The sequence below is a fragment of the Oncorhynchus clarkii genome, chromosome 12 (assembly GCF_045791955.1).
Source record: "Oncorhynchus clarkii lewisi isolate Uvic-CL-2024 chromosome 12, UVic_Ocla_1.0, whole genome shotgun sequence".
In the NCBI taxonomy this organism is placed as follows: domain Eukaryota; kingdom Metazoa; phylum Chordata; class Actinopteri; order Salmoniformes; family Salmonidae; genus Oncorhynchus; species Oncorhynchus clarkii.
In genome coordinates, this window is record NC_092158.1 from 94,934,990 (window position 1) to 94,961,981 (window position 26,992).

At 45.3% G+C, this 26,992-nt stretch overlaps 1 protein-coding gene across 1 annotated transcript in view; it reads right to left on the reverse strand.

Moving 5' to 3' along the window:
* The window catches only part of LOC139422611 (unconventional myosin-XV-like), a 206,940-nt gene that overhangs the window by 126,555 nt on the left and 53,393 nt on the right, over nt 1-26,992 (reverse strand). Inside the window, exons 19-28 of the mRNA XM_071173757.1 lie at nt 26,174-26,219; nt 23,926-24,050; nt 23,208-23,325; nt 22,700-22,875; nt 19,804-19,888; nt 15,235-15,288; nt 12,263-12,344; nt 11,664-11,794; nt 2,778-2,873; nt 230-465 (exon numbers count right to left, since the gene is read on the reverse strand). Coding sequence (XP_071029858.1) covers nt 230-465; nt 2,778-2,873; nt 11,664-11,794; nt 12,263-12,344; nt 15,235-15,288; nt 19,804-19,888; nt 22,700-22,875; nt 23,208-23,325; nt 23,926-24,050; nt 26,174-26,219 — 1,149 coding nt within the window. The remainder of the gene's footprint in view (nt 1-229; nt 466-2,777; nt 2,874-11,663; nt 11,795-12,262; nt 12,345-15,234; nt 15,289-19,803; nt 19,889-22,699; nt 22,876-23,207; nt 23,326-23,925; nt 24,051-26,173; nt 26,220-26,992) is intronic.

Below are 26,992 nucleotides of genomic sequence, written 5' to 3' on the forward strand. Positions count from 1 at the left end.
TGTGTTCTTACTTCAGTAGATGTGTGTGTGTTCTTACTTCAGTAGATGTGTGTGTGTTCTTACTTCAGTAGGTGTGTGTGTGTTCTTACTTCAGTAGGTGTGTGTGTGTGTGTGTTCTTACTTCAGTAGGTGTGTGTGTGTTCTTACTTCAGTAGGTGTGTGTGTGTTCTTACTTCAGTAGGTGTGTGTGTGTGTTCTTACTTCAGTAGGTGTGTGTGTGTGTTCTTACTTCAGTAGGTGTGTGTGCAGCCTGGAGGAGGGGAGGAAGCAGCAGACACACCCCAGCAGCAGCAGCCAGCCTCTCTCCGCGTTGTCATGGTTAGGGTTCCGCCACACCTGGTTGGCCAGCTGAGCCAGGATCTCGTCTCGCAGGCCCTGATTGGCCAGTCCTCTCTGGATGATGTAGTTCCCAAACAGGTTCTCCTGAGCCCCATTCAGGTGGGGGTCGCCCATGAACCTCAGGATCTACAACATAGAACCACATCCCTTAATACTTAGAACACAGATACGACACAGACAGAACCCTAACACTTAAACACCTAGAACACATAGATAGACAGAACCCTAACACTTAAACACCTAGAACACAGTGATAGACAGAACCCTAACACTTAAACACCTAGAACGCAGAATCCTAACACCTAGAACACAGAAATAGACAGAACCCTAACACTTAAACAACTAGAACACAGAGCTAGACAGAACCATAACACTTAAACACCTAGAACACAGAGCTAGATGGAACCCTAACACTTAGACACCTAGAACACAGAGCTAGATAGAACCCTAACACTTAAACACCTAGAATACTGAAATAGACAGAACCCTAACACTTAAACACCTAGAACAAAGAAATAGACAGAACCCTAACACTTAAACACCTAGAACACAGAGATAGACTGAACCCTGACACTTAAACTCCTAGAACACAGAATCCTAAATTTAAACACCTAGCACACAGATAGACAGAACTCTAACTCTTAAACACCTAGAACACATAGATAGACAGAACCCTAACACTTAAACAACTAGAACACAGAGCTATACAGAACCCTAACACCTAAACACCTAGAACACAGAGCTAAATAGAACCCTAACACTTAAACACCTAGAACACAGAGATAGACGGAACCCTAACACTTAAACGCCTAGAACACAGAGATATACATGACCCTATGATAAGGGAATTTATATGCTTAAAAGTAATGACTAAAGAATTCCACCCTGAAATGTAATTATGACATTATGTAACATATATAATGAATAATAAGACAAACGTAACTATTAGTAACCATTCGATTCTGTAACATGTATAATGAATTAGAATGATAAACTTCAGTCTAATAAGGTTTGGTCGAGACAAGGACAAATGTGTGTGTGGCTAAGAAGATACCGAGAACAATTCAACTGTGTATGACCTGACCTGGCTAGAACTCTGAGAACCTTACAGCAGGACAGGGAGTCCCGTCAAGGTTCCTCTAATCTCAGGGGAATGGAAACGCCAGCTTGGTAGTGATAAACAGTGGTGAGAACCATGACAGAAGTTACGTCCCACCTACTGTTCGTGTGTATGTATGTGTGCGTAGGTTATCTACTGTTCATGTGTATGTATGTGTGCGTAGGTTATCTACTGTTCGTGTGTATGTATGTGCGTAGGTTTATCTACTGTTTGTGTGTAGGTTATCTACTGTTTGTGTGGAGGTATGTGTGTAGGTTATCTACTGTTTGTGTGGAGGTATGTGGGTAGGATATCTACTGTTTGTGTGGAGGTATGTGGGTAGGTTATCTACTGTTTGTGTGGAGGTATGTGTGTAGGTTATCTACTGTTTGTGTGGAGGTATGTGGGTAGGTTATCTACTGTTTGTGTGGAGGTATGTGTGTAGGTTATCTACTGTTTGTGTGGAGGTATGTGGGTAGGTTATCTACTGTTCGTGTGGAGGTATGTGTGTAGGTTATCTACTGTTTGTGTGGAGGTATGTGGGTAGGTTATCTACTGTTTGTGTGTAGGTATGTGGGTAGGTTATCTACTGTTTGTGTGGAGGTATGTGGGTAGGTTATCTACTGTTTGTGTGGAGGTTATCTACTGTTTGTGTGGAGGTATGTGGGTAGGTTATCTACTGTTTGTGTGGAGGTATGCGGGTAGGTTATCTACTGTTCGTGTGTAGGTAAGTGCGTAGGTTATCTACTGTTTGTGTGGAGGTATGTGGGTAGGCTATCTACTGTTCGTGTGGAGGTATGTGGGTAGGTTATCTACTGTTCGTGTGGAGGTATGTGTGTAGGTTATCTACTGTTTGTGTGGAGGTATGTGGGTAGGTTATCTACTGTTCGTGTGGAGGTATGTGGGTAGGTTATCTACTGTTTGTGTGGAGGTATGTGGGTAGGTTATCTACTGTTTGTGTGGAGGTATGTGGCTAGGTTATCTACTGTTTGTGTGGAGGTATGTGGGTAGGTTATCTACTGTTTGTGTGGAGGTATGTGGGTAGGTTATCTACTGTTTGTGTGGAGGTATGTGGGTAGGTTATCTACTGTTTGTGTGGAGGACAGGACACACCATAATGAACAGACTCACCATAAGGAACAGGAGTCACCGTAATGAACAGGAGTCACCATAATGAACAGGAGTCACCATAACGAACAGGACTCACCATAATGAACAGGACTCACCATAATGAACAGGACTCACCATAATGAACAGACTCACCATAATGAACAGGACTCCCCATAATGAACAGGACTCACCATGAGGAACAGGAGTCACCGTAATGAACAGGACTCACCATAATAAACAGCTCCAGAGCTTCCTGTCGGAGGTCCTCATCTGTGTACGTCAGGGTCCTCTCCAAGGGAACCGTTAGCATCCCAAACATAGGCTCCTAACAGAGAGAGGGTCAGGGGTCAGGGGTCAGACCCTGGAGATTAGACATGTGTACGTCAGGGTCCTCTCCAAGGGAACCGTTAGCATCCCAAACATAGGCTCCTAACAGAGAGAGGGTCAGGGGTCAGGGGTCAGACCCTGGAGATGAGACATGTGTATGTCAGGGTTGGTGTCAATTCCAGTCTCATTTGAAATTCCAATTCAATTCTTGAATTCACTCATGAAGAGGAGAATTTATGTGGAATTCATTTAGAATTTCAACCATCTTCAAGTTTTGGAATTTAATTAGAATTAGACTGTTTGGACTTTCTGAATTGCAATTTAATTTTAAATTGTAAAAAATGTTATCTTTGGAATTGGATTAGAATTTTGTATTTTAACATTTCCCAGGTAATGGAATGAATGGAAATAGTATCAAACATTTAAAGTTTTTACATTTTATTTCCCAGGCAAGTCAGTTAAGAACAAATTCTTATTTTCAATGACGGCCAGTGGGTTAACTGCCTGTTCAGGGGCAGAACGAGATTAGTACCTTGTCAGCTCGGGGGTTTGAACTTGCAACCTTCCGGTTCCTAGTCCAACTCTCTAACCACTAGGCTACCCTGCCGCCCTGCAGGATTAATTTTCAATCAGTTCAACTGTATTTCTGTATTTCCAATATAATTAGGCTGTCTGTATTTCTATATGTCCAATATAACTAGGCTGTCTGTATTTCTGTATTTCCAATATAACCAGGCTGTCTGTATTTCTATATTTCCAATATAACTAGGCTGTCTGTATTTCCAATATAACTAGGCTGTCTGTATTTCTATATTTCCAATATAACTAGGCTGTCTGTATTTCCAATATAAATAGGCTGTCTGTATTTCTGTATTTCCAATATAACTAGGCTGTCTGTATTTCTATATTTCCAATATAACTAGGCTGTCTGTATTTCCAATATAACTAGGCTGTCTGTATTTCTATATTTCCAATATAACTAGGCTGTCTGTATTTCCAATATAATTAGGCTGTCTGTATTTCTATATTTCCAATATAACTAGGCTGTCTGTATTTCCAATATAACTAGGTTGTCTGTATTTCTATATTTCCAATATAACTAGGCAGTCTGTATTTCCAATATAATTAGGCTGTCTGTATTTCTAATATAACTAGGCTGTCTGTATTTCTGTATTTCCAATATAACTAGGCTGTCTGTATTTCTATATTTCCAATATAACTAGGCTGTCTGTATTTCCAATATAACTAGGCTGTCTGTATTTCTATATTTCCAATATAACTAGGCTGTCTGTATTTCTATATTTCCAATATAACTAGGCTGTCTGTATTTCTATATTTCCAATATAACTAGGCTGTCTGTATTTCTATATTTCCAATATAACTAGGCTGTCTGTATTTCTGTATTTCCAATATAACTAGGCTGTCTGTATTTCCAATGTAACTAGGCTGTCTGTATTTCTGTATTTCCAATATAACTAGGCTGTCTGTATTTCCAATATAACTAGGCTGTCTGTATTTATGTATTTCCAATATAACTAGGCTGTCTGTATTTTATATTTCCAATATAACTAGGCTGTCTGTATTTATGTATTTACAATATAACTAGGCTGTCTGTATTTTATATTTCCAATATAACTAGGCTGTCTGTATTTTATATTTCCAATATAACTAGGCTGTCTGTATGTATGTATTTACAATATAACTAGGCTGTCTGTATTTATGTATTTCCAATATAACTAGGCTGTCTGTATTTCTGTATTTCCAATATAACTAGGCTGTCTGAATTTTATATTTACAATATAACTAGGCTGTCTGTATTTCCAATATAACTAGGCTGTCTGTATTTATGTATTTACAATATAACTAGGCTGTCTGTATTTTATATTTCCAATATAACTAGGCTGTCTGTATTTTATATTTCCAATATAACTAGGCTGTCTGTATTTCCAATATAATTAGGCTGTCTGTATTTATGTATTTACAATATAACTAGGCTGTCTGAATTTTATATTTACAATATAACTAGGCTGTCTGTATTTATGTATTTACAATATAACTAGGCTGTCTGTATTTCTGTATTTCCAATATAACTAGGCTGTCTGTATTTCTGTATTTCCAATATAACTAGGCTGTCTGTATTTCCAATATAACTAGGCTGTCTGTATTTTATATTTACAATATAACTAGGCTGTCTGTATTTCCACTATAACTAGGCTGTCTGTATTTATGTATTTCCACTATAACTAGGCTGTCTGAATTTTATATTTACAATATAACTAGGCTGTCTGTATTTCCACTATAACTAGGCTGTCTGTATTTATGTATTTCCAATATAACTAGGCTGTCTGTATTTCTGTATTTCCAATATAACTAGGCTGTCTGTATTTCCAATATAACTAGGCTGTCTGTATTTCTGTTATGGTGAGTGAATGAGGACCCAAAAGCGAACTAACTTAAACAGAGCTTCTTTAATGACCAAACATAGGTAGGCTCAGATAGACCGGCAGATTCCGACAGGACAGGACAAGGTTACAGCAAACATGACGATAGTCTGGCTCAGGCATGAAACACAAACAAGAATCCGACAAGGACAGGAACAGAAACAGAGAGAGATATAGGGACCTAATCAGAGGGAAAAAGGGAACAGGTGGGAAACGGGGTGAATGGGTAGTTAGAGGAGACAAGGAACAGCTGGGAGAAAGCGGGGGAGAAAAGGTAACCTAACAACGACCAGCAGAGGGAGACAGGGTGAAGGGAAAGGACAGAGACAAGACACAACATGACAGTACCCCCCCACTCACCGAGCGCCTCCTGGCGCACTCGAGGAGGAAACCTGGCGGCAACGGAGGAAATCCTCGATCAGCGCACGGTCCAGCACGTCCCGAGAGGGAACCCAACTCCTCTCCTCAGGACCGTACCCCTCCCAATCGACAAGGTACTGGTGACCACGGCCCCGAGGACGCATGTCCAAAATCCTGCGGACCCTGTAGATGGGTGCGCCCTCGACAAGGATGGGGGGGGGGGGGGGGGCAAGACGAGCGGGGGCGCGAAGAACGGGCTTAATACAGGAGACATGGAAGACCGGGTGGACGCGACGAAGGTATCGCGGAAGAAGAAGTCGAACTGCGACAGGATTGATGACCCGAGAAATACGGAACGGACCAATGAACCGCGGGGTCAACTTGCGAGAAGCCGTCTTAAGGGGAAGGTTCTGAGTGGAGAGCCAAACTCTCTGACCGCGACAATATCTAGGACTCTTAGTTCTACGCTTATTAGCAGCCCTCACAGTCTGCGCCCTATAACGGCAAAGTGCAGACCTGACCCTCTTCCAGGTGCGCTCGCAACGTTGGACAAAAGCCTGAGCGGAGGGGACGCTGGACTCGGCGAACTGAGATGAGAACAGCGGAGGCTGGTACCCGAGGCTACTCTGAAAAGGAGATAGCCCGGTCGCAGACGAAGGAAGCGAGTTGTGGGCGTATTCTGCCCAGGGGAGCTGTTCTGACCAAGACGCAGGGTTGCGAAAAGAAAGACTGCGTAAGATGCGACCAATAGTCTGATTGGCCCGTTCTGCTTGACCGTTAGACTGGGGGTGAAAGCCGGAAGAGAGACTGACGGAAGCCCCAATCAAACGGCAAAACTCCCTCCAAAATTGAGACGTGAATTGCGGACCTCTGTCCGAAACGACGTCTGACGGAAGGCCATGAATTCTGAAAACATTCTCGATGATGATTTGTGCCGTCTCTTTAGCAGAAGGAAGCTTAGCAAGGGGAATGAAATGAGCCGCCTTAGAGAACCTATCGACAACCGTAAGAATAACAGTCTTCCCCGCTGACGAAGGCAGTCCGGTGACAAAATCTAAGGCGATGTGAGACCACGGTCGAGAGGGAATAGGAAGCGGCCTGAGACGGCCGGCAGGAGGAGAGTTACCGGACTTAGTCTGCGCGCAGACCGAACAAGCAGCCACGAAACGACGCGTGTCATGCTCCCGGGTGGGCCACCAAAAACGCTGGCGAATGGAAGCAAGCGTACCCCGAACGCCAGGGTGGCCGGCTAACTTGGCAGAGTGAGCCCACTGAAGAACGGCCAGACGAGTAGGAACGGGAACGAAAAGAAGGTTCCTAGGACAAGCGCGCGGCGACGGAGTGTGAGTGAGCGCTTGTTTTACCTGCCTCTCAATTCCCCAGACAGTCAACCCGACAACACGCCCCTCAGGGAGAATCCCCTCGGGGTCAGTGGAGGCTACTGAAGAACTGAAGAGACGAGACAAAGCATCAGGCTTGGTGTTCTTAGAGCCCGGACGATAAGAAATCACGAACTCGAAACGAGCGAAAAACAGCGCCCAACGCGCCTGACGCGCATTAAGTCGTTTGGCAGAACGGATGTACTCAAGGTTCCTATGGTCAGTCCAAACGACAAAAGGAACGGTCGCCCCCTCCAACCACTGTCGCCATTCGCCTAGGGCTAACCGGATGGCGAGCAGTTCGCGGTTACCCACATCATAGTTACGTTCCGACGGCGACAGGCGATGAGAAAAATACGCGCATGGGTGGACCTTGTCGTCAGAGAGGGAGCGCTGAGAAAGAATGGCTCCCACGCCCACCTCTGACGCGTCAACCTCGACAACGAACTGTCTAGAGACGTCAGGTGTAACAAGGATAGGAGCGGATGTAAAACGATTCTTGAGGAGATCAAAAGCTCCCTGGGCGGAAACGGACCACTTAAAGCACGTCTTGACAGAAGTAAGGGCTGTGAGAGGAGCGGCCACCTGACCGAAATTACGGATGAAACGACGATAGAAGTTCGCGAAGCCGAGAAAGCGCTGCAGCTCGACGCGTGACTTAGGGACGGGCCAATCAATGACAGCTTGGACTTTAGCGGGATCCATCTTAATGCCTTCAGCGGAAATAACAGAACCGAGAAATGTGACGGAGGAGGCATGAAAAGTGCACTTCTCAACCTTCACAAAAAGACAATTCTCTAAAAGGCGCTGGAGGACACGTCGAACGTGCTGAACATGAATCTGGAGTGACGGTGAAAAAATCAGGATATCGTCAAGGTAAACGAAAACAAAGATGTTCAGCATGTCTCTCAGGACATCATTGACTAATGCCTGAAAGACAGCTGGAGCGTTAGCGAGGCCGAAAGGAAGAACCCGGTATTCAAAGTGCCCTAACGGAGTGTTAAACGCCGTCTTCCACTCGTCCCCCTCCCTGATGCGCACGAGATGGTAAGCGTTACGAAGGTCCAACTTAGTGAAAAACCTGGCTCCCTGCAGGATCTCGAAGGCTGAAGACATAAGAGGAAGCGGATAACGATTCTTAACTGTTATGTCATTCAGCCCTCGATAATCTATGCAGGGGCGCAGAGACCCGTCCTTCTTCTTGACAAAAAAAAACCCCGCTCCGGCGGGAGAGGAGGAGGGGACTATGGTACCGGCGTCAAGAGCTACAGACAAATAATCCTCGAGAGCCTTACGTTCGGGAGCCGACAGAGAGTATAGTCTACCCCGGGGGGGAGTGGTTCCCGGAAGGAGATCAATACTACAATCATACGACCGGTGTGGAGGAAGAGAGGTGGCCCTGGACCGACTGAACACCGTGCGCAGATCGTGATATTCCTCCGGCACCCCTGTCAAATCACCAGGCTCCTCCTGTGAAGAAGAGACAGAGGAAACAGGAGGGATAGCAGACATTAAACATTTCACATGACAAGAGACGTTCCAGGAGAGGATAGAATTACTAGACCAATTAATGGAAGGATTATGACAAACTAGCCAGGGATGGCCCAAAACAACAGGTGTAAAAGGTGAACGAAAAATCAAAAAAGAAATGGTTTCGCTATGATTACCAGAAACAGTGAGGGTTAAAGGTAGCGTCTCACGCTGAATCCTGGGGAGAGGACTACCATCCAGGGCGAACAAGGCCGTGGACTCCCTTAACTGTCTGAGAGGAATGTCATGTTCCCGAGCCCAGGTCTCGTCCATAAAACAGCCCTCCGCCCCAGAGTCTATTAAGGCACTGCAGGAAGCTGACGAACCGGTCCAGCGTAGATGGACCGACAAGGTAGTGCAGGATCTTGAAGGAGAGACAGGAGTAGTAGCGCTCACCAGTAGCCCTCCGCTTACTGATGAGCTCTGGCTTTTACTGGACATGAAGTGACAAAATGACCAGCAGAACCGCAATAGAGACAGAGGCGGTTGGTGATTCTCCGTTCCCTCTCCTTAGTCGAGATGCGGATACCTCCCAGCTGCATAGGCTCAGCTCCCGAGCCGGCAGAGGAAGATGGTAGTGATGCGGAGAGGGGGGCAACGGAGAACGCGAGCTCCTTTCCACGAGCTCGGTGACGCAGATCAACCCGTCGCTCAATGCGAATAGCGAGTTCAATCAGTGAATCCACGCTGGAAGGGACCTCCCGGGAGAGAATCTCATCCTTTACCTCTGCGCGGAGACCCTCCAGAAAACGAGCGAGCAAAGCCGGCTCGTTCCAGCCACTGGAGGCAGCAAGAGTGCGAAACTCAATAGAGTAGTCTGTTATGGATCGATTACCTTGACATAGGGAAGACAGGGCCCTGGAAGCCTCCTCCCCAAAAACAGATCGATCAAAAACCCGTATCATCTCCTCCTTAAAGTCCTGATACTGGTTAGTACACTCAGCCCTTGCCTCCCAGATTGCCGTGCCCCACTCACGAGCCCGTCCAATAAGGAGAGATATGACGTAGGCGACACGAGCAGTGCTCCTGGAGTAAGTGTTGGGCTGGAGAGAAAACACAATATCACACTGGGTGAGGAACGAGCGGCATTCAGTGGGCTCCCCAGAGTAACACGGCGGGTTATTGATTCTGGGCTCCGGAGATTCGAAAGCCCTGGAAGTGGCCGGTGGATCGAGGCGGAGATGGTGAACCTGTTCTGTGAGGTTGGAGACTTGGGTGGCCAGGGTCTCAACGGCATGTCGAGCAGCAGACACTTCCTGCTCGTGTCTGCCTAGCATCGCTCCCTGGATCCCGACGGCTGAGTGGAGAGGATCCGAAGTCGCTGGGTCCATTCTTGGTCGGATTCTTCTGTTATGGTGAGTGAATGAGGACCCAAAAGCGAACTAACTTAAACAGAGCTTCTTTAATGACCAAACATAGGTAGGCTCAGATAGACCGGCAGATTCCGACAGGACAGGACAAGGTTACAGCAAACATGACGATAGTCTGGCTCAGGCATGAAACACAAACAAGAATCCGACAAGGACAGGAACAGAAACAGAGAGAGATATAGGGACCTAATCAGAGGGAAAAAGGGAACAGGTGGGAAACGGGGTGAATGGGTAGTTAGAGGAGACAAGGAACAGCTGGGAGAAAGCGGGGGAGAAAAGGTAACCTAACAACGACCAGCAGAGGGAGACAGGGTGAAGGGAAAGGACAGAGACAAGACACAACATGACAATTTCTGTATTTCCAATATAACTAGGCTGTTTGTATTTCTGTATTTCCAATATAACTAGGCTGTCTGTATTTCTGTATTTCCAATATAACTAGGCTGTCTGTATTTCTGTATTTCCAATATAACTAGGCTGTCTGTATTTCTGTATTTCCAATATAACTAGGCTGTCTGTATTTCCAATATAACTAGGCTGTCTGTATTTTATATTTACAATATAACTAGGCTGTCTGAACACTGATATGACTGAAAGCCTGAGAGAATTTAATTGAAATTTGTGGAAATGTTGGGGATAATATTGAATTGGGAATTGAATTCTCGGAATTGACCTAACATTGGAATTGAGAGGCATTAAATTGACAGACTGACCTGGAATTTGAATTGAATGAAATAGAATGTACAGATAGAGAAAATTGAACTGAATGAAACAGAGTGTACAAAGAGAGAGAATTTAATTTAATTTAATGAAAGAGTGTACAGGGAGAGAGAATTGAATTGAATAGATTGAAATCGAATGTACAGGGAGAGAGAATTGAATTGAATTGATTGAAATCGAATGTACAGGGAGAGAGAATTGAATTGAATTGATTGAAATCGAATGTACAGGGAAAGAGAATTGAATTGAATTTATTGAAATCGAATGTACAGGGGGAGAGAATTAAATGTAATTTTATGAAAGAGTGTACAGGGAGTGAGAATTGAATTGAATTGATTGAAATCGAATGTACAGGGAAAGAGAATTTAATTGAATTGATTGAAATCGAATGTACAGGGGGAGAGAATTAAATTTAATTTTATGAAAGAGTGTACAGGGAGAGAGAACTGAATTGAACAACGCAGAATGTACAGGGAGAGAGATTTGAATTGAATTGAATGAAATAGAATGTACAGGGAGAGATAATTGAATTGAATTGAATGAAATAGAATGTACAGGGAGAGATAATTGAATTTAATTGAATTGAATGAAACAGAGTGTACAGGGAGAGATAATTGAATTGAATGAAATAGAATGTACAGGGAGAGATAATTGAATTGAATGAAACAGAGTGCACAGGGAGAGATAATTGCATTTAATTGAATGAAACAGAGTACAGGGAGAGATAATTGAATTGAATTGAATGAAACAGAATGTACAGGGAGAGAATTGAATTGAATGAAATAGAATGTACAGGGAGAGATAATTGAATTGAATGAAACAGAGTGCACAGGGAGAGATAATTGAATTGAATTGAATGAAACAGAGTGTACAGGGAGAGATAATTGAATTGAATTGAATGAAACAGAATGTACAGGGAGAGAGAACTGAATTGAATGAACCAGAGTGTACAGGGAGAGAGAATTGAATTGAATGAGTGGTGTGTTACCCTGAAGTAGAGTTGTGCGTAGCGGCTGAAGGGGTAGTCGTTGATGTCCAGCGGCAGAGTCAGCTGGTTCTGCTCCTGGATGTGTGGTGCCTGGACCAGAGCTAGACACTCAGAATGGAGCTCTCTGCCACCTAGACACACAGAGAGACGTGAGGAGCTGGACCAGAGCTAGACACTCAGAATGGAGCTCTCTGCCACCTAGACACACAGAGAGACGTGATGAGCTGGACCAGAGCTAGACACTCAGAATGGAGCTCTCTGCCACCTAGACACACAGAGAGACGTGAGGAGCTGGACCAGAGCTAGACACTCAGAATGGAGCTCTCTGCCACCTAGACACACAGAGAGACGTGAGGAGCTGGACCAGAGCTAGACAGAGAGATGTGAGGAACTGGACCAGAGCTAGACAGAGAGACGTGAGGAACTGGACCAGAGCTAGACAGAGAGACGTGAGGAACTGGACCAGAGCTAGACAGAGAGACGTGAGGAACTGGACCAGAGCTAGACAGAGAGACGTGAGGAACTGGACCTGAGCTAGACAGAGAGACGTGAGGAGCTGGACCAGAGAGAGTCAGCATGTAACATGCACACACACCAACCTGATGCAGCCTGCAGTAAAGAGCCAAGCTCGGCAGGGATCACCAGGTGTGTGACGTTAACCACCTCTCTCTTCGTCAGCTCCTACACACACACACACACACACACACACACACACACACACACACACACACACACACACACACACACACACACACACACACACACACACACACACACACACACACACACACACACACACAGCAAGATATAAGAGATGCCTCCCTCCTCCTCTCTATCTCCCTCCTCCTCTCCCCCTCCTCTCCTCTACTCACCATCTCCCTCCTCCTCTCCCCCTCCTCTCCTCTACTCACCATCTCCCCCCATCTCTCCTCTACTCAACATCTCCCTCCTCTACTCACCATCTCCCTCCTCCTCTCCCCCTCCTCTCCTCTCCATCTCCCTCCCCCTCTCCCCCTCCTCTCCTCTACTCACCATCTCCCTCCTCCTCTCCCCCTCCTCTCCTCTCCTCTCCATCCTCCTCTCCCCCTCCTCTCCTCTACTCACCATCTCCCTCCTCCTCTCCCCCTCCTCTCCTCTACTCACCATCTCCCCCCATCTCTCCTCTACTCAACATCTCCCTCCTCTACTCACCATCTCCCTCCTCCTCTCCCCCTCCTCTCCTCTCCATCTCCCTCCCCCTCTCCCCCTCCTCTCCTCTACTCACCATCTCCCTCCTCCTCTCCCCCTCCTCTCCTCTCCTCTCCATCCTCCTCTCCCCCTCCTCTCCTCTACTCACCATCTCCCTCCTCCTCTCCCCCTCCTCTCCTCTACTCACCATCTCCCTCCTCCTCTCCCCCATCTCTCCTCTACTCACCATCTCCATCCTCCTCTCCCCCTACTCTCCTCTCCTCTCCATCTCCCTCCTTCTGTCCCCCTCCTCTCCTCTACTCTCCATCTCCCTCCTCTTCTCCTCTACTCACCATTTCCCTCCTCCTCTTCCTCCTCCTCTACATCTCCCTCCTCCTCTCCCCCTCCTCTCCTCTCCTCTCCATCTCCCTCCTCCATCTCCCCCTCTTCTCCTCTTCTCACCATCTCCCTCCTCCTCTCCCCCTCCTCTCCTCTCCTCTCCATCTCCCTCCTCCATCTCCCCCTCCTCTCCTCTTCTCACCATCTCCCTCCTCCTCTCCCCCTACTCTCCTCTCCTCTCCATCTCCCTCCTCCATCTCCCCCTCCTCTCCTCTTCTCACCATCTCCCTCCTCCTCTCCCCCTCCTCTCCTCTCCATCTCCCTCTCCCCCTCCTCTCCTCTACTCACCATCTCCCTCCTCCTCTCCCCCTCCTCTCCTCTCCTCTCCATCCTCCTCTCCCCCTCCTCTCCTCTACTCACCATCTCCCTCCTCCTCTCCCCCTCCTCTCCTCTACTCACCATCTCCCTCCTCCTCTCCCCCATCTCTCCTCTACTCACCATCTCCATCCTCCTCTCCCCCTACTCTCCTCTCCTCTCCATCTCCCTCCTTCTGTACCCCTCCTCTCCTCTACTCTCCATCTCCCTCCTCCTCTCCTCTACTCACCATTTCCCTCCTCCTCTTCCTCCTCCTCTACATCTCCCTCCTCCTCTCCCCCTCCTCTCCTCTCCTCTCCTCTCCTCTCCATCTCCCTCCTCCATCTCCCCCTCCTCTCCTCTTCTCACCATCTCCCTCCTCCTCTCCCCCTCCTCTCCTTTCCTCTCCATCTCCCTCCTCCATCTCCCCCTCCTCTCCTCTTCTCACCATCTCCCTCCTCCTCTCCCCCTCCTCTCCTCTCCTCTCCATCTCCCTCCTCCATCTCCCCCTCCTCTCCTCTTCTCACCATCTCCCTCCTCCTCCCTCTCCTTTCCTCATATAATTTCCTACTCCATTTCTTTCCTCCTCTCCTCTACTCACCATCTCCTCCTCTACTCTCCATCTCCCTCGTCCTCTAATCACCATTTTCCCCTCCTCCTCTACTCTCCATCTCCCTCCTCCCATACTCACCATCGCCCTCCTCTTCCTCCTCCTCTACTCTCCATCTCTCTCCTCCTCTACTCACCATTTTCCTCCTCCTCTACTCTCCATCTCCCTCCTCCTATCCCTCCTCCCATACTCACCACCACCCTCCTCTTCCTCCCCCTCTTCTCACCATCTCCCTCCTCCTCCCTCTCTTTTCCTCATATAATTTCCTACTCCCTTTCTTTCCTCCTCTCCTCTACTCACCATCTCCTCCTCTCCCTCCTCTACTCACCATCTCCCTCCTCCTCTCCCCCTCCTCTCCTCTACTCACCATCTCCTCCTCTCCCTCCTCTACTCTCCATCTTCCTCCTCCTTTCCCTCCTCCTCTACTCACCATCGCCCTCCTCTTCCTCCTCCTCTACTCTCCATCTCTCTCCTCCTCTACTCACCATTTTCCTCCTCCTCTACTCTCCATCTCCCTCCTCCTATCCCTCCTCCTCTACTCACCATCACCCTCCTCTTCCTCCCGCTCTTCTCACCATCTCCCTCCTCCCTCTCTTTTCCTCATATAATTTCCTACTCCCTTTCTTTCCTCCTCTCCTCTACTCACCATCTCCTCCTCTACTCTCCATCTCCCTCCTCCTCTACTCACCATCTCCTCCTCTCCCTCCTCTACTCTCCATCTTCCTCCTCCTTTCCCTCCTCCTCTACTCACCATCGCCCTCCTCTTCCTCCTCCTCTACTCTCCATCTCTCTCCTCCTCTACTCACCATTTTCCTCCTCCTCTACTCACCATCTCCCTCCTCCTATCCCTCCTCCTCTACTCACCATTGCCCTCCTCTTCCTCCCCCTTTCCTCACCATCTCCCTCCTCCTCCCTCTCCTTTCCTCATCCCTTTCTTTCCTCCTCTCCTCTACTCACCATCTCCTCCTCTACTCACCATCTCCCTCCTCCTCCTCTTCCTCTATGCACCTCCTGCTCCTCTCCTCACCTCCTCTCTCCTCCTCCCTCTCCTTTCCTCATATTATTTCCTACTCCCATTCGTTCCTCCTCTCCTCTTCTCACCTCCTCTCTCCTCCTCCTCTCCTCCTCTGCTTTCCTGCGGGCCTCCAGCTTCATCTACAACAGAATAAAACATTATTAACCGTAACTAGAACAGGTCAGGTTTACTAACCCTAACTAGAACAGGTCATTACTAACCCTAACTAGAACAGATCATTATTAACCCTAACTAGAACAGGTCATTATTAACCCTAACTAGAACAGGTCATTAATAACCCTAACTAGAACAGGTCATTAATAACCCTAACTAGAACAGGTCATCTTTATTGTGTATTATGTTGTATACTGTATTATGTTGTGTATTGTATTATGTTGTGTACTGTGTACTGTATTATGTTGTGTACAGTATTGTGTTGTGTACTGTATACTGTATTGTGTACTGTATTGTGTTGTGTACCGTATTGTGTTGTGTACTTTATTATGTTGTGTACTGTATTATATTATGTTGTGTACTGTATTATGTTGTGTACTATCTACTGTATTGTGTTCTGTACTGTATTATGTTGTGTACTGTATTATGCTGTGTACTATATTGTGTTGTGTACTGTATTATGTTGTGTACTGTATTGTGTTGTGTACTGTATTATGTTGTGCACTGTATTGTGTTGTGTACTGTGTACTGTATTATGTTGTGTACTGTATTGTGTTATGTTGTGTACTGTGTTGTGTACTGTATTATGTTGTGTACTGTATTGTGTTATGTTGTGTATTATGTTGTGTATTGTGTTATGTTGTGTATTATGTTGTGTATTGTGTTATGTTGTGTATTATGTTGTGTACTGTATTATGTTGTGTGCTGTATTTGGTTGTGTATTATGTTGTGTACTGTGTACTGTATTATGTTGTGTACTGTATTGTGTTGTGTACTGTGTACTGTATTATGTTGTGTACTGTGTACTGTATTATGTTGTGTACTGTATTGTGTTATGTTGTGTACTGTGTTGTGTACTGTATTATGTTGTGTACTGTATTGTGTTATGTATTGTGTTGTGTTGTGTATTGTGTTATGTATTGTGTTGTGTTGTGTACTGTATTGTGTTGTGTTGTGTACTGTATTGTGTTGTGTACTGTATTATGTTGTGTATTGTGTGTTGTGTATTGTGTGTAATGTTGTGTAGGGTGTGTTGTGTATTGTGTGTAATGATGTGTAGTGTGTTGTGTATTGTGTATATAGTTGTGTATTGTGTGTAATGGTGTGTAGGGTGTGTTGTGTATTGTGTGTAATGATGTGTAGTGTGTTGTGTATTGTGTGTACTGTTGTGTAGTGTGTGTAATGTTGTGTAGTGTGTGTTATGTATTGTGTATAATGTTGTGTAGTGTGTGTACTATTGTGTGTTGTGTATTGTGTGTAATGTTGTGTATTGTGTGTTGTGCATTGTGTGTAATGGTGTGTAGGGTGTGTTGTGTATTGTGTGTAATGCTGTGTGGTGTGTTGTGTATATAGTTGTGTAGTGTGTGTAATGGTGTGTAGTGTGTGTTGTGTATTGTGTGTAATGGTGTGTAGTGTGTTGTGTATATAGTTGTGTATTGTGTGTAATGTTGTGTACTGTGTTGTGTATATAGTTGTGTATTGTGTGTAGTGTGTTGTGTATATAGTTGTGTATTGTGTGTTGTGTATTGTGTGTAATGGTGTGTAGTGTGTGTTGTGTATTGTGTGTAATGTTGTGTAGTGTGTTGTGTATATAGTTGTGTATTGTGTGTAATGGTGTGTAGGGTGTGGTGTGTATTGTGTGTAATGTTGTGTAGTGTGCGTTGTGTATTGTGTGTAATGTGTAGTGTGTGTAATGGTGTGTAGTGTGTGTAATGGTGTGTAGGGTGTGTTGTGTATTGTGTGTAATGTTGTGTAGTGTGTGTTGTGTATTGTGTGTAATGGTGTGTAGGGTGTGTTGTGTATTGTGTGTAATGTTGTGTAGTGTGTTGTGTATATAGTTGTGTATTGTGTATTGTGTGTAATGGTGTGTAGTGTGTGTTGTGTATTGTGTGTAATGTTGTGTAGTGTGTTGTGTTGTGTATTGTGTTGTGTTGTGTTGTGTGTGTATTGTGTATTATGTGTAATGGCGTGTAGGGTGTGTTGTGTATTGTGTGTTATGTTGCGTAGTGTGTGTAATGGTGTGTAGGGTGTGTTGTGTATTGTGTGTAATGGTGTGTAGTGTATGTACTGTATTGTGTGTAATATTGTGTAGTGTGTGTAATGGTGTGTAGGGTGTGTTGTGTATTGTGTGTAATGGTGTGTAGTGTATGTACTGTATTGTGTGTAATGTTGTGTAGTGTGTGTAATGGTGTGTAGTGTGCATATAGTTGTGTACTGTGTGTAATGGTGTGTAGTGTGTGTAATGGTGTGTAGTGTGTGTACTGTCTTGTGCATCGTACCTTGATGTATCTCTTGGTGTGTACTGTGTGTAATGGTGTGTAGTGTGTGTACTGTCTTGTGCATTGTACCTTGATGTATCTCTTGGTGTGTACTGTGTGTAATGGTGTGTAGTGTGTGTATTGTCTTGTGCATCGTACCTTGATGTATCTCTTGGTGTGTACTGTGTGTGTTGTGTACTGTGTGTAATGGTGTGTAGTGTGTGTACTGTCTTGTGCATTGTACCTTGATGTATCTCTTGGTGTGTACTGTGTGTAATGGTGTGTAGTGTGTGTACTGTCTTGTGCATTGTACCTTGATGTATCTCTTGGTGTGTACTGTGTGTAATGGTGTGTAGTGTGTGTACTGTCTTGTGCATTGTACCTTGATGTATCTCTTGGTGTGTACTGTGTGTAATGGTGTGTAGTGTGTGTATTGTCTTGTGCATCGTACCTTGATGTATCTCTTGGTGTGTACTGTGTGTAATGGTGTGTAGTGTGTGTACTGTCTTGTGCATTGTACCTTGATGTATCTCTTGGTGTGTACTGTGTGTAATGGTGTGTAGTGTGTGTATTGTCTTGTGCATCGTACCTTGATGTATCTCTTGGTGTGTACTGTGTGTAATGGTGTGTAGTGTGTGTACTGGTGTGTAGTGTGTGTACTGTCTTGTGCATTGTACCTTGATGTATCTCTTGGTGTGTACTGTGTGTAATGGTGTGTAGTGTGTGTACTGTCTTGTGCATTGTACCTTGATGTATCTCTTGGTGTGTACTGTGTGTAATGGTGTGTAGTGTGTGTATTGTCTTGTGCATCGTACCTTGATGTATCTCTTGGTGTGTACTGTGTGTGTTGTGTACTGTGTGTAATGGTGTGTAGTGTGTGTACTGTCTTGTGCATTGTACCTTGATGTATCTCTTGGTGTGTACTGTGTGTAATGGTGTGTAGTGTGTGTACTGTCTTGTGCATTGTACCTTGATGTATCTCTTGGTGTGTACTGTGTGTAATGGTGTGTAGTGTGTGTACTGTCTTGTGCATTGTACCTTGATGTATCTCTTGGTGTGTACTGTGTGTAATGGTGTGTAGTGTGTGTATTGTCTTGTGCATCGTACCTTGATGTATCTCTTGGTGTGTACTGTGTGTAATGGTGTGTAGTGTGTGTACTGTCTTGTGCATTGTACCTTGATGTATCTCTTGGTGTGTACTGTGTGTAATGGTGTGTAGTGTGTGTATTGTCTTGTGCATCGTACCTTGATGTATCTCTTGGTGTGTACTGTGTGTAATGGTGTGTACTGTGTGTACTGTGTGTGTTGTGTACTGTGTGTAATGGTGTGTAGTGTGTGTACTGTCTTGTGCATTGTACCTTGATGTATCTCTTGGTGTGTACTGTGTGTAATGGTGTGTACTGTGTGTGTTGTGTACTGTGTGTAATGGTGTGTAGTGTGTGTACTGTCTTGTGCATCGTACCTTGATGTATCTCTTGGTGTGTACTGTGTGTAATGGTGTGTAGTGTGTGTATTGTCTTGTGCATCGTACCTTGATGTATCTCTTGGTGTGTACTGTGTGTAATGGTGTGTAGAGTGTGTACTGTCTTGTGCATTGTACCTTGATGTATCTCTTGGTGTGTACTGTGTGTAATGGTGTGTAGTGTGTGTATTGTCTTGTGCATCGTACCTTGATGTATCTCTTGGTGTGTACTGTGTGTAATGGTGTGTACTGTGTGTACTGTGTGTGTTGTGTACTGTGTGTAATGGTGTGTAGTGTGTGTACTGTCTTGTGCATTGTACCTTGATGTATCTCTTGGTGTGTACTGTGTGTAATGGTGTGTACTGTGTGTGTTGTGTACTGTGTGTAATGGTGTGTAGTGTGTGTACTGTCTTGTGCATCGTACCTTGATGTATCTCTTGGTGTGTACTGTGTGTAATGGTGTGTAGTGTGTGTACTGTCTTGTGCATCGTACCTTGATGTATCTCTTGGTGTGTAGTGTGTGTAATGGTGTGTAGTGTGTGTACTGTCTTGTGCATCGTACCTTGATGTATCTCTTGGTGTGTACTGTGTGTAGTGTGTACTGTGTGTAATGGTGTGTAGTGTGTGTAATGGTGTGTACTGTGTGTAATGGTGTGTAGTGTGTGTAATGGTGTGTACTGTGTGTAATGGTGTGTAGTGTGTGTAATGGTGTGTACTGTGTGTAATGGTGTGTAGTGTGTGTACTGTCTTGTGCATCGTACCTTGATGTATCTCTTGCGGGTGACGTACATGTGGATGAGAGAACGAAACTTGACCAGACTCTTTCTCATCTTCAAATAGCGCTTCCTAGAGGGAGGGACGGAGGGAGGGAGGGAGGGAGGGAGGGAGGGAGGGAGGGAGGGAATGAGAAAGGGAATGAGTAAGGCAGAGAAAGAGAGGGAGGGATGGAGGGAAAAGGCAGAGAGAGAAGGATGGAAGGATAGAGAGGGAGAAGGATGGAAGGATAGAGAGGGAGAAGGATGGAAGGAGAAACAGAGGGAGAAGGATGGAAGGAGAGACAGAGGGAGAAGGAGGGAAGGAGAAACAGAGGGAGAAGGATGAAAGGAGAGACAGAGGGAGAAGGAGGGAAGGAGAGACAGAGGGAGAAGGAGGGAAGGAGAGACAGAGGGAGAAGGAGGGAAGGAGAGAGAGGGAGAAGGAGGGAAGGAGAGAGTGGGAGAAGGAGGGAAGGAGAGAGAGGGAGAAGGAGGGAAGGAGAGACAGAGGGATAAGGAGGGAAGGAGAGACAGAGGAGAAGGAGGGAAGGAGAGAGAGGGAGAAGGAGGGAAGGAGAGAGAGGGAGAAGGAGGGAAGGAGAGAGAGGGAGAAGGAGGGAAGGAGAGACAGAGGGAGAAGGAGGGAAGGAAAGACAGAGGGAGAAGGAGGGAAGGAGAGACAGAGGGAGAAGGAGGGAAGGAGAGAGAGGGAGAAGGAGGGAAGGAGAGACAGAGGGAGAAGGAGCGAAGGAGAGAGAGGGAGAAGGAGGGAAGGAGAGACAGAGAGAGAAGGAGGGAAGGAGAGACAGAGGGAGAAGGAGGGAAGGAGGGACAGAGGGAGAAGGAGGGAAGGAGGGACAGAGGGAGAAGGATGGAAAAAGAGACAGAGGGAGAAGGAGGGAAGGAGAGACAGAGGGAGAAGGAGGGAAGGAGGGACAGAGGGAGAAGGATGGAAGGAGAGACAGAGGGAGAAGTAACACAGACGTCTCAGTAGTTTTACAGTGCTTACAGTATGTACCGTGGTAAAATCATTAGGTTGCCATCGGGTGGTTACGTGTTCTTTACCCTGTCTGGTATCTGTAGTGAGGGTGGTTATGTGTTATTTACCCTGTCTGGTAACTGCTGCAGGGGGGGTTGTGGGTTCTTTACCCTGTCTGGTAACTGTATCAAGGGTGGTTGTGGGTTCTTTACTCTGTCTGGTAACTGTTGCAGGGGTGGTTGTGGGTTCTATACCCTGTCTGGTAACTGTAGTGAGTGTGGTTGTGGGTTCTTTACTCTGTCTGGTAACTGTAGTGAGGGTGGTTGTGGGTTCTATACCCTGTCTGGTAACTGTAGTAAGGGTGGTTGTAGGTTCTATACCCTGTCTGGAATCTGTAGTGAGGGTGGTTATGTGTTATTTACCCTGTCTGGTAACTGCTGCAGGGGGGGTTGTGGGTTCTTTACCCTGTCTGGTAACTGTATCAAGGGTGGTTGTGGGTTCTTTACTCTGTCTGGTAACTGTTGCAGGGGTGGTTGTGGGTTCTATACCCTGTCTGGTAACTGTAGTGAGTGTGGTTGTGGGTTCTTTACTCTGTCTGGTAACTGTAGTGAGGGTGGTTGTGGGTTCTATACCCTGTCTGGTAACTGTAGTAAGGGTGGTTGTAGGTTCTATACCCTGTCTGGTATCTGTAGTGAGGGTGGTTGTGGGTTCTATACCCTGTCTGGTAACTGTAGTGAGGGTGGTTGTGGGTTCTTTACTCTGTCTGGTAACTGTAGAGGCAGAGACGGATATTGTCGTGGAGGAGGAGCATCAGCGTAGCCAGGGAGTGAAGCAGTGACAGGACTATGATACAGCTCACTTCACTACCAGAGATTACCCGGTTGTAGGTTCTATACCCTGTCTGGTAACTGTAGTAAGGGTTGTTGTAAGTTATATACCCTGTCTGGTAACTGTAGTAAGGGTGGTTGTGGGTTCTTTACTCTGTCTGGTAACTGTAGTGAGGGTGGTTGTGGGTTCTATACCCTGTCTGGTAACTGTAGTAAGGGTGGTTGTAGGTTCTATACCCTGTCTGGTATCTGTAGTGAGGGTGGTTGTGGGTTCTATACCCTGTCTGGTAACTGTAGTGAGGGTGGTTGTGGGTTCTTTACTCTGTCTGGTAACTGTAGAGGCAGAGACGGATATTGTCGTGGAGGAGGAGCATCAGCGTAGCCAGGGAGTGAAGCAGTGACAGGACTATGATACAGCTCACTTCACTACCAGAGATTACCCGGTTGTAGGTTCTATACCCTGTCTGGTAACTGTAGTAAGGGTTGTTGTAAGTTATATACCCTGTCTGGTAACTGTAGTAAGGGTGGTTGTAGGTTCTATACCCTGTCTGGTATCTGTAGTGAGGGTGGTTGTGGGTTCTATACCCTGTCTGGTAACTGTAGTGAGGGTGGTTGTGGGTTCTTTACTCTGTCTGGTAACTGTAGTGAGGGTGGTTGTAGGTTCTATACCCTGTCTGGTAACTGTAGTAAGGGTTGTTGTAGGTTATATACCCTGTCTGGTATCTGTAGCGAGGGTTGATTGTAGGTTCTATACCCTGTCTGGTAACTGTAGTGAGGGTGGCTGTGTGTTCTATACCCTGTCTGTGAACTGTAGTGAGGGTGCTTGTGTGTTCTATACCCTGTCTTGTAACTGTAGTGAGGGTGGTTGTGTGTTCTATACCCTATCTGGTAACTGTAGTGAGGGTGGTTGTGTGTTCTTTACCCTGTCTGGTAACTGTAGTGAGGGTGGTTGTGTGTTCTATACCCTGTCTGGTAACTGTAGTGAGGGTGGTTGTGGGTTCTATACCCTGTCTGGTAACTGTAGCGAGGGTGGTTGTAGGTTCCCTTCCCCAGGGATCAGGGTAAGAGGTCAGGGGTCAGAGGTTAGGGTCAGTACCTGGTGAGGAAGCCTCTACAGTAGGCCTGTAGTCTGATGATCTTGGTTCTGAACTCCTTGTATCGTTTCCTGACAAAGAACATACGTGTGTATCTCTGCAGGGTGAGGGCCGCCACCTGACGGACACGCTCTCTCTTAGACTCCAACAACTGGTACACGTCCTCCTTCAGAAACAGCTGGAACAACACACAGAGAGAGAACAACCAGACATCACTGTTGGACTGTAGTTTACATTGTCACTGAAAGTATTGAACAGGAAGCCAGGTGAAGAGGTTCTGGTCTCTCACCCACACAACACATCCTGAATTAACATGCTCAACTTAGTAGCTACTACTTGGTAGGCCCTGGGTAGGAGGGTTAGGGGTTAGGTGTAGATGGTTACCTTAGTAACAACTACTTGGTAGGCCCTGGGTAGGAGGGTTAGCGGTTAGGTATAGATGGTTACCTTAGTCACTCCTACTTGGTAGGCCCCGGGTAGGAGGGTTAGGGGTTAGGTATAGATGAATACCTTAGTCACTCCTACTTGGTAGGCCCCGGGTCGGAGGGGAACCAGTTTGCTGAGCATGATGACACAGTTCTCCCCATCAGGAGCTGGAGGCTGCTTCACACCCACCAGAGACTTGTACCTGACACACACAAACACACAGGTTAGAGGAGGCTGTCCCCACCAGGGACTGATACCTGCCACACACAAACACACAGGTTAGAGAAGGCTGTCCCCACCAGGGACTGATACCTGACACACACAATCACACAGGTTAGAGGAGGCTGTCCCCACCAGGGACTGATACCTGACACACACAAACACACAGGTTAGAGGAGGCTGTCCCCACCAGGGACTGATACCTGACACACACAAACACACAGGTTAGAGGAGGCTGTCCCCACCAGGGACTGATACCTGACACACACAAACACACAGGTTAGAGGAGGCTGTCCCCACCAGGGACTGATACCTGACACACACAAACACACAGGTTAGAGGAGGCTGTCCCCACCAGGGACTGATACCTGAGATAGGGGCAGGGTTAGAGGGTGTGTGTGTGTTACCTCAACAGGAAGATGTTGAAGGCCAGTCTAACAGGGTGTGTTACCTCAACAGGAAGATGTTGAAGGCCAGTCTAACAGGGTGTGCATCCTCAACAGGAAGATGTTGAAGGCCAGTCTAACTGGGTGTGTTACCTCAACAGGAAGAAGTTGAAGGCCAGTCTAACAGGGTGTTTTACCTGAACAGGAAGATGTTGAAGGCCAGTCTAACAGGGTAACCCTCTCTCCGGATCCTGATGGTCTCCAAGATACCAGAATACCTCAGCTGACTGCCGACCAGCTCCGTCTCAAACACACCTGGCTCCTACACATACAAGCAAACACACACATATCATGGCAATACCAACAATATCACTGTTAAAACCTCTCTGGGATATGTGGGACGCGTCCCTCCTCGCCAACAGCCAGTGAAAGTGCAGGGCGCCAAATTCAAAACAACAGAAATCCCATACTTAAAATTTCTCAAATATACAAGTATTTTACACCATTTTAAAGATGAACTTATTGTAAATCCAGCCACAGTGTCCGATTTCAAAAAGGCTTTACGATGAAAGCACACCAAACGATTATGTTAGGTCAGCACCTAGTCACAGATAAACACAGCCATTTTTCCAGTCAAAGAGAGGAGTCACAAAAAGCAAAAAAATAGAGATAAAATGAATCACTAACCTTTGATGATCTTCATCAGATGACACTCATAGGACTTCATGTTACATGTATGTTTTGTTTGATAAAGTTCATATTTATATCCGAAAATCTCAGTTTACATTGGCGCATTATGTTCAGTAGTTCCAAAACATCCGGTGATTTTGCAGAGAGCCACATCAATTTACAGAAATACTCATAATAAACATTGATAAAAGATACAAGTGTTATGCATGGAACTTTAGATAAACTTCTCCTTAATGCAACCGCTGTCAGATTTTTAAAAAACTTTACAGAAAAAGCACACCATGCAATAATCTGAGTACAGAGCTCAGACAACAAAACAAGCCATACAGATATCCGCCATGTTGTGGAGTCAACAGAAGTCAGAAATAGCATTATAAATATTCACTTACCTTTGATGATCTTCATCAGAATGCACTCCCAGGAATCCCAGTTCCACAATAAATGTTTGATTTGTTCGATGAAGTCCATCATTTATGTCCAAATACCTCCTTTTTGTTTACGCGTTTAGTACACAATCCAAACTCACGACGCACGGGCCAGGAGAAAGCTCAGACGAAAAGTCATACTACAGTTCGTAGTAACATGTCAAACGAAGTATAGAATCCATAAATCCATAAATCTTAAATAATGTTCCAACCGGAGAATTCCTTTGTCTGTAGAAATGAGATGGAACGCAGCTAACTCTCACGTGAGTGCGTGTGATCAGCTCATGGCACTCTGGCAGACCTCTGGTTCAAACAGCACTCATTCTCTCCTCCATCACAGTAAATGCATCAAATAAAGTTCTAAAGACTGTTGACATCTAGTGGAAGCCTTAGGTAGTGCAATATGACCCCATAGACACTGTATATTCGATAGGTAGTGATTTGAAAAACTACAAACCTCAGATTTCCCACTTCCTGGTTGGATATTTTCTCAGGTTTTTGCCTGTCATATGAGTTCTGTTATACTCACAGACATCATTCAAACAGTTTTAGAAATTTCAGAGTGTTTTCTATCCAAACATACTAATAATATGCATATATTAGCAACTGGGCCTGAGTAGCAGGCAGTTTACTCTGGGCACCTTATTCATCCCAGCTTCTCAATACTGCCCCCCAGTCCCAAAATTAAACTCTTTCACACTGTGATGTGGAGACCTACCTTCTGTCTGTCTGGCTTAATGCAGCGTACCAACAATACCACTGTTAAACTGTGATGTGGAGACCTACCTTCTGACTGTCTGGCTTAATGCAGCGTACCAACAATACCACTGTTAAACTGTGATGTGGAGACCTACCTTCTGTCTGTCTGGCTTAATGCAGCGTACCAACAATACCACTGTTAAACTGTGATGTGGAGACCTACCTTCTGTCTGTTTGGCTTTATGCAGCGTACCAACAATACCACTGTTAAACTGTGATGTGGAGACCTACCTTCTGACTGTCTGGCTTAATGCAGCGTACCAACAATACCACTGTTAAACTGCGATGTGGAGACCTACCTTCTGACTGTCTGTCTTAATGCAGCGTACCAACAATACCACTGTTAAACTGTGATGTGGAGACCTACCTTCTGTCTGTTTGGCTTAATGCAGCGTACCAACAATACCACTGTTAAACTGTGATGTGGAGACCTACCTTCTGACTGTCTGTCTTAATGCAGCGTACCAACAATACCACTGTTAAACTGTGATGTGGAGACCTACCTTCTGACTGTCTGTCTTAATGCAGCGTACCAACAATACCACTGTTAAACTGTGATGTGGAGACCTACCTTCTGTCTGTTTGGCTTTATGCAGCGTATAAACGATGGGTTGCACCTGTCAAGAGAAAGAGAAAGATTCAGTAACAATAACTCTACCTCTTCATTTCCCTCTCATCTTGTCTCACCTCTCCCCATCCCTTTCATAATAATAATAATATTAATAATAACACCTCTCCCCATCCCTTTAATCTTAATAATAATAATAACACCTCTCCTCATCCCTTTAATCTTAATAATAATAATAACACCTCTCCTCCTCCCTTTAATATTAATAATAATAATAACACCTCTCCTCATCCCTTTAATCTTAATAATAATAATAACACCTCTCCTCATCCCTTTAATATTAATAATAATAATAACACCTCTCCTCATCCCTTTAATATTAATAATAATAATAACACCTCTCCTCATCCCTTTAATATTAATAATAATAATAACACCTCTCCTCCTCCCTTTAATATTAATAATAATAATAACACCTCTCCTCATCCCTTTAATCTTAATAATAATAATAACACCTCTCCTCATCCCTTTAATATTAATAATAATAATAACACCTCTCCCCATCCCTTTAATCTTAATAATATTAATAACACCTCTCCTCCCTTTAATATTAATAATAATAATAACACCTCTCCTCATCCCTTTAATATTAATAATAATAATAATAACACCTCTCCTCATCCCTATAATATTAATAATAATAATAATAACACCTCTCCTCATCCCTTTAATATTAATAATAATAATAACACCTCTCCTCCCTTTAATATTAACAATAATAATAACACCTCTCCTCCCTTTAATATTAATAATAATAATAAC